Here is an 8,690-nt window from a genome sequence, read left to right on the forward strand (position 1 = left end):
TATTGCAGCTGGCACCCATCACTTGTAAGCACACTCCTTTGTCTTCTGCTTTTCAGTTTTGTTATATCTTGGTTATCTAAGTTGAAATTTTCAAAGACAAATCTTTCTCAAGCTGTATTTTTGCCTGAAAACTTCAGCTAAAGTATCTTGGGTATTTATCACCAAGATTAGGAAGAGCTGTGTGTTATATTAAGCACAAATACAATTATTTTTCCTGTGCATCTGAAGTGTAACAACAGCTTAAAATCAGGCAAGGCCTGCCTCTGTTTGGTGACATTTCCTAGTTCATAAAAAGCCATGTAAATCTGGGAATCTTCTCTGGAATATACTCTATAGAGACTGGACAGCTCTCTAAGATCAGCAAAAGCTATTTTTGGTGAGCCTATGAGTCAGCCCTAATGCATGACTGGACTGTGCAGGGGCCAGCCCTCCAGAGTAAGCATATCACCTTGTAGGATGGCAGAGATTAAATAGGATATTACCTGAAATCACAGCTCCTGGTGTTAGGGTAGAGTCAGATACCAGGAAAGAGTCTCTGCTCTGCTCTCATCAAGCCCTTGCAACAGGTTGGAGTTAAGCCTGACTAAAATGTAAGTACAATGCTTACCCTGCTTCCTCTGTAGTGTCAGTTCCTGTAAAAGCTGCCAGTCTACTAGTACTGTTATCAAATACTTTGTAAGCACAAGTGGCAGAGGATTGTGCTGCAGACCTAATTATAGCAACTCTGCTGATGAGCTTTGTGATACCACATGGTGAAATTTTTATTCCTTTTTTTTCAGAATGCATTGTTAAAAACTAAGTCAAGGACTCAAGTTTAACCTTCCATTTTCCTCTACCTCCTTCACCACATAGAAAGACCATTTTTATACTTAAAATCAAGCACTTGTTTTCAAAGAGAAAAATTCAGGATTTTCATGCAATTGCAATTTTCCTTCTGCAGCATTACGCAGTCTTTAATGATGTGAACACACACTGCTTTTTCAATACTCATTAAGTATGTGACTTTAGTGTTTTGTAATAACCTTATTATGGCAGATCTGTGTCCTATCACTTCGTGCTATTTGAGCTCTGCTCAGAGTAGAAAGTTACTAAAATTTCTTCAGTCTTTTTATGACATCACCACTACAGTAAAAGATTTTTAAAAACTTATTTTCACATTGCTGGCTGACATAAGGGACACTTATTCTCTGCATTTTTCTAAATGAAAACTTGAGACATGGAAAGACTAAGGTTAAGGTAAGGTTGTTTTGGTGTCCAAGCTGAGATGTCTGGGATTAGACTTTTTATAAAGCACTTAATTTTATAGATCACATTATCATTAAAAGCTAAACCACTGACTTCAGTTTGCAGCTGTACACAGCTTTTCTAGAATCACATAGGAATTATTTGGCAAAGAAAAGGATGGAATTTAATTCTCCAGTGTAGCATTCAACTTCAACTTGTAGAACACTCTTCTTCTTCCAGTGGTCTCTTTGTTCTCTATACACTTTCTAGTTTCTATGATGGCTTCTTTCAATACCTCACCTTGCTTCATCTTTGGGGCACAGTATACACTGGTGATGGATGGAAGAAGTCTAACAGAAAAATAACATGGAATCACATAACTAAAAATTGAATTGCAATATATACACACCAAAGGGGGCAAATTACAGCTGCAGAAGCAATTTTAATTCTCACATAATTAATACTTGCTTAAACTTTGTAGTTTCTTCTGACATAAGGCTTTGCATAAGTGTGCATGTGTGCCTCCACAGAAGGAAACAGAAAGTCATGCTGAGGTTTTACACAGCGGAATTAAAATGGGATGTAAGAGAAGTGAGAGAAGTTGCAATGAGGCAACTGTAAGTCATGATTAGCACTCAAGGGAAGTTCCAAGTCTCACTTGTTCTGTTGCCAGCAGTATTAGGACATATTCTGAAACAGGAAGATGCTAGAAAAAACTTTTGAGACCTGCTGGCAATTTGGATCAGATGAGAGCAAGCTCTGCTGAGATTTCAGGTCATATTGCCAATAGAAGAAAGTGCTGGGTAGGAGCAGTAAACAGGATTGTGGCACAGAGGATGCTGGTGAAAATCCATGCAAGACTAATGAAGAGTAATTCCAAGGTGGGACTAGAGAGGAAAATTTTTAGTTAGTCCATAGCACTTCTGAAAGTCACATCTCTTAAACTGGAAAGTTAAACTTGGAAAGCAACTGAGAGCAATGATTCCTTTAAAAAGTTTGGTAGCAGTGACTTTCAAAGTGTGTTGAGGGACAGCAAAGTCCCAGTTCCTCAGTACCTAGTCTGATGCTTCAGTGAGTCTTTTTCTTTCATAAATAATAAATCCCACACTTCTGGCTCTGGGACACCTCATCTATCCCAGGGTGCAATAGGGAAAAGTCTTTGCAGAACCATCACGTAGTTCCTGTGGCTCTAGAGGATCAAAGCTCAGATTGTTGTCCAAACAGCATCCCCCAAACAGCATCCACGATCCTCAAGGAGAGGGTAATGAGAGGATAGACCATCACCTATCTGGAAACACCACTTTAAACAGTCTATTAGAGAAAACTAAGATTAACTTCTGTATCATCCAGTACAAGAGAGCACAGACAAGGAACAGGAAGATCTTTACCCACATATATTTTTGTAACACATCACTTATGTACCTGTTCATAGTGCTTGTTTTAATGCTTCTGTATTTTTGATCAGCATCTAGAAGACTCAAATGTTCCAAGAGATTGCAGAAACTCACTTGCAATCTCTAGATCCAGCTTTCAAACAAACCTGACAAGTATTTAGTCAGCAGTAATTTCATACTATGTTTTCAACAAACAAATTTTAGTGTTTTCCTTTTGAATTTTCCATCTTCTGGAAATGCAGCCTCTGATAACTGGGCTGCACATCTGTATGCAAAGAAAATTTTTACTTAGGGCCTTTGTAAAAAAAGTGTGTCCTTGGCACCCTTCTGCCCTGTAGAGACAGGGATGTATATATCTAAAATCTGGGATACCATTTTCTTATGGTTCTTTTGGTTTGGTTTTCTTCCCTCTCCCCTCCCATGCTTCACTCCATTCTCCAGGATATCAGCTTAGATTGCTGACAGCAGCATGAGGAGGGGATGGGAGACTTGCAGGCACTTGGGATTTCCTAAACGAAATCTTTGTCAACTGTGTCTTTATATTATTTATTTCCTTATTTTTAATTCCACCCCTCTCAAGCTGTCATTCCTTAGCAGTGAAAATGAAAAGCTGCCATTTACGTGTGTACAACAATGGAGGCCTCTGCAGGCCACATGGCTCCTGCAGTTTAATTTACTTTAATTCATTTTATATTGAACCAAATGATCTTATTTGCCTTTTTTAATGGAGAGCCTTTAGCATGTGGGGTGGGAGCCAAGCCCCCTTCCAAAGAAATTATGAGCCCAGCTGCTATTATAACTTGTAGTCAGCTTGATGTGCCCATCACAGCTCATGGGGGAGGAAGGGACATCTTTAGCCACAGGTATGGAGTGTACCTCCCACAAATTCTGATTGCAGAGGTGTAAGGTTGGACTCTGATGTTGGGGTTACCTTCCATTTTCTGCTTTTCTCCCTTATTCTCAAGCTCTTCTGTCCATGCGTTCCAGTCTGATGGTAGTTTCACAGCTGAAAGGCATCTCTGTTTTCCAGGCTGGTTTGGAACCTGGGAAAGTCTGGGATTATTCTGACAAATTTTCCATCTCCCCTCATTCTGTGGAGGGCTTGCTTGCAGAGATATTCCATTTCTGAGATTTCAAGCTTGGAGAACCACATCTAGTTGTCTCCCCATAATATAGCAGTCTTCATGCTTGATGCTGCAAGCACTCATGTTTACTGTTCTCTGTATTCAGACTGCAAAGACAAGCCTCTTCTGGCTTTCAGTTTTAACTTGCCTTTACTCAGTTATTAAAGGATGAAGGAATGCTATAAATCCAAGATGGTTCTTGATGTCATCTTAAACCAAATGCTGCCTTTCCTGTGATGAGGCCATACTAGGAATACATGATCCAGGTACCTTAGACTGGGAGAAATGAATGCTCTAGTCTAATTTTTTCATGTGTTCACTGTCAAAATGAAAAGATGCATCTGAAATAAGCAGAGTTTAGTACTAATCACTATTTTCATGAGTGATCTTGATGGAACAAAGTACTTTGTTCAAATGTCCCAATGAACTGGGAAAGGCTGTAAACACACTGGAAAGAAGGACTATAATCCAAACTCTTCTTGACAGACTGAAGAAATGGTCTGGAAAACCAGAGGGCTGATGACAGTCCAGAAGAGAACAGTAAAATCTGGAATGAATGATCTCTGAGAAAAGACTCCATTTTTGTTGTTCAGTCTACAGAGAAGACTCAGAGGAGATATGAAGACTTTGTGTAAAGAAAAAGAAAAGAATCTAATCTTGCTCCAATCACAATGGATATGGAAAAAAAAGGAAAGAGACTTAAAAGGAGGACATTCAGAGGAGCTGCCTCATACTAGAAAGGCTACGCAAGCATCAGTGAAAACCACAGGGTATTTGGAGAAGACCAGAATCTCAATAAGCAGCATGAAAAGCCAGACTAGCTTTGGAAGTGCCTTTGAACTTCCAAAATGAAGAAAATCTGAAGGACCTACTTAGAGGTTGAGAGCAGAATGATGAAAGTTCCTGATATACCACCCATGGGCAGGTTTTCTCATCTATCAGTGACTGCCAGCAAGAAGGTACTGCAAGGAAGCTCAAGATTAAATACCTCTATCCCATTCACAGCTGTGCTGAACTCTGTTCCTGAGAGTGCAGCAATCTCCACTTCAGGCCCAGTATTACGGGGAGCTGGAGGTGGCTGTTCTGACTACTTACATCTGCAGAAAAATTCTCAGTATATGTATCTTGAAAAAATCTTCTAGCTCTACTGTGTGAATTTAATTTATATTTCTCCAGCAGCTTACTACCTGTTACCATCAAGTGACAGCCATCCAGAAGTTCAGAAACTACAAGCTAAGCTTCAAGCAGAAACACTACTACAAGCATATGGGAAGGAAGAGAGTAACTTTTTCTGGCAAGTATTAAGAGAGCAAGTAACTTGGTAAGAATTTCATCAAAGTTCATGGGCCTAAACTGCAATAGAAATGTTCTAACTCTAAAAAAAAAACCAACTTAAAATAAAAAAAACTAATCTGAAAAATAAGATGTGTAGCATTGAGCTGCCTGTAGAAGTAAGCTGGGTCATCAGGCTCAGGGAAAGAGCTCAGCTATGTGGTTACCAATTACAGTTTCTATGGCATCCTGGGGTTCTCTTGGAGCTCTCCCATCTCAGTTTGATCTTGCTTAATTTGTTACACCAGATCTCATCCCTGGTTGGCTTAATGGATGCAGTGTAAAGAAGGGGATAAAAATAATCCAGATCCATAGTGGTAGGTAACAGCAGCCTCAGATGTCAAGGGACAGTGAGACCATCAACAACATCCTAAGACAAAAAAGGACTTAAAAAAAAGTGAGAAATATTGCTATCCAGAAAAAGGTATTAAAATGAAGCATCTGTGCTCTGAGTCATTATAGGCCCTTGACAGATGTGATCTTACCAGCCTCCCACTGTAGCTGCAAATAAAGACCCCTTCTCTTTCTTCTCTCCCGACAAGGATTAATGAGTACTTGGGATAGCTCTCAGACAAGAAAGCAAAGGCTGTGAACCTTTTCCAACACTGCAATTTATCTTGGGAAGACTATTCACATCACTTTTCCCTCCCTCCCCAAGCTGGATTATGCTCTGACCTAGCACATTAATCTCCCAAAATAAAATAATAATAATAGAAGGGAGGGAAAAAAGCTGGACAATTGCCAGAAATAAATTAATAACCATCTCAAATAGCCCTGCTGTGCAGGAACAAACTGCTCAACTCCCCTGCCACCCATGTCATTTGTAAGCAAAACTATTCCCAGTTTAGATATCCTCTTAAGTGCCCTGCCTGAGACTTTCAGCAATTAATATCTTACACCTATATAGTGCCTTTCATCCCAACAGCTGCCAGGAAGTTTCTTTACCAAATGCAAATGCATTGCTACAGTGAAATGTGGACACCACTAAGTGGAGGAAGGGGCAGCATGACAGGTCTGTAAGAGTAAACAAATATGAAAAGGTATTTCAAGAGAGAATGTACTGAGAAAGTTTCAAAAGTTAGGCCTAGTCTTCATATGATTTTAAAAATATTTAAGTATGTTAAGCATTTAGTTAAAATATTCCTTCATCTATGGTTATAACTGGCACTGGCTTTTGTGGCATCAGCAGCTTCAATTTAAGTTACTACTTTGGCCCAAGTGGAAAGCTAAAGAGACAAGTACTTGCAATTTCTCTCCATCAAATGAAGAGATTTGTGCTTCAGAAGGATCTATTTACAGAGATTACTCAGAAAGCAGACTTAGCACAAAGTTAACCAGAAAAGCAGTTATCTTGCTGCTAGTACCTATTCATTCTCAAGCAATGCTTACCTCTCTCTCTGGACTTCAATTACTTGCTGGCACCAAAGCCCTCTTTGGGTCTGCAATGGCTCAAAAACCAAAACTCACTACCCAGGTGACTTTCTGCCAAAGTTTTATCAGAGATTTTATTGTTTTTATTCTTCCACTCATGTTTCATCCTGCAAATGTGTTGTACAGGTATTGGATTATCAAAGACAAACATCTATATATCAAGAAAAGAGACTCTTACCTTTGACTTGACAGCTAGGATGATCTTGGGCAGAGCAACAACGAGGCATTTCAGTGCGATGGTGAGGTACTTCAGTACGAAGTCTGCAATCCCCACAATCCACATCAGGTCAAAGAAGTCCAGCCTCTCAAGGTTGGGTTTCAGAAATATGAGGCTGAAAGGCATGACAACAAGGCTCAAATACCAATGAGGAGAACCTGACTTAAGCTTCTTGATACCAGCTTGTATCCAGTGCTGGCCAGAGAAAGCCTAGAAACTCCACTGAACCTCAGTGAAGTTCTCAAGGGCAGGAGGAATAAGACATGCAAATTAGCCCCACAGTTCCTCTGGGCCTCTGACTTTGTCAGTACTTGCCCGTTTCTGCTGAGGTCAGCAGGTTTGCCCACTATCAGAAAACAGGACCCAAACATGTACAAAATCTGTTTTGGAAGATTGCAATCTCCATAACCTGCAATCCACACTGTGAAAGAGCCTTTGGCCATTAGTGACAGTGCCTTTAGTCCACAGGTTTGCTCCATCAGATCTGACTGCAAAAGCTTATCCTTTGAAGTCCAAGTCACCAGTAGTTATGACTCCTTGGGGAAGTCATGGCCAAGTCAAGACCACTCTGTCTTGCTCCTCTGAGGCTGGCTTGCCACAGGTAGAACTACTGCAGGGGCAGCAGTCTCTAAAGCTACTTGTGCACACGAAGCAAACTGGTGACAAAGGAAGCACTGTATTGGATGTGGCAGGAAGGTCAGAACTTCAGGTGTTTCATGCTCTGACAGTGACTTGCTACTGTCTGAAGCAGATCAACAGCTGGTCTGTGTTAATTAGCAACTCTTACCTGAACCAAAGATCCAAAAAGGAAGCCTCTTATTGACTGGGCTGAGTGTTTGCTTTTAAAAGAAGGGGAGTAGAAGACAGCAGAACTTCACATAGCAAGGGGCAGGAGCTACTGACCTGAGCAGCAATGAGGACTGGACCCTACTCGGACTGAAAAAACAGGATTCCTCTTCAGGATATTTACCTACTAAAGCCTCATGGTAGAAAGTAAAAGCTTAACAACAAAAAAAAGCAAAAGTAAAATAACCAACCCAGAATGAAAAGCCTGAACATGAATTTAAAATACTCACAACATTGGTACAGCACAACAGGTAAAATAACTCCCTAAAAACAGAAACAGAATCAGAGACTTTACTACTATTCATGCACTAGAAACAAGCAAAAAGTAAATAAATCAGGAAACTAAAAAATAAGCCAGAAAGAAAGAAAACCAAAGCAGCAATTTCTAATTTCACAGGCTGCCTCGTGAATAGTCACAGGTCCTCACACAGCAAGTGTGTCAAGCCCAAGTGTGAGAGAGCAGGCATCCATCCCTACAGCACTGGCAGGAATAGGGCTTTTCAGTGAAGTTGTCACCTGGTCTGTTCACTGTTAATAAACCATGCTCTGAACAGTGCGTGGGATGGCCTCAATTGGCTGAAACCCTTTTATTTTAGATGATCTATCCTTGATTTTGAACTAGTCCCATTCATGCTTTTAACTTTATCCATTTGTGGGGCAAACAGATTTCTTCTTAATGCTTTCACACCTTCATGCCATACCTGTTTCTTCTCTTCCATTCCCATGAGTATCCCAGGGCTTGCCATGCCTCACTGGGACCCACATGTATAAACCTTCTCATCTCTCCTCATTTCTAGAAGCATCCCTTCCCACAGCTTTACCATGATCAAACCCAAATACATTCGTGGCAATTCTGAAAGATAACAGGGTTGTGGGCAGACTTGACTCCTTCACTGCATGGACAGTATTGGTGGGAAGAAGCAGGGAAGAAATGAAATAAATGACAGAAAAAACATACCCAAGAGCCATCTATCCATAACACAACTGATGTATGTTACATTGTATTTTCATTTTGAAGTTACACAGAATCACAGAATGTTGGCGATTGGAAGGGACCTCGAAAGATCATCCAGTCCAACCCCCTGCCAAAGCAGGAACCTAAATGAGATCACACAGGAAGGC

General features: G+C 40.5%; 1 protein-coding gene across 1 annotated transcript in view; it reads right to left on the reverse strand.

Annotated features, from left to right (window-relative positions):
• RNFT2 (ring finger protein, transmembrane 2) overlaps positions 1-8,690 on the reverse strand; it is a 26,965-nt gene that overhangs the window by 10,417 nt on the left and 7,858 nt on the right. The window contains 1 exon segment of the mRNA XM_010170768.1: positions 6,684-6,837. Within this exon segment, the coding sequence (XP_010169070.1) occupies positions 6,684-6,837 (154 nt within the window).

Source organism: Antrostomus carolinensis, unplaced genomic scaffold, assembly GCF_000700745.2.
Source record: "Antrostomus carolinensis isolate BGI_N321 unplaced genomic scaffold, ASM70074v2 scaffold27170, whole genome shotgun sequence".
Taxonomy (NCBI): Eukaryota; Metazoa; Chordata; class Aves; order Caprimulgiformes; family Caprimulgidae; genus Antrostomus; species Antrostomus carolinensis.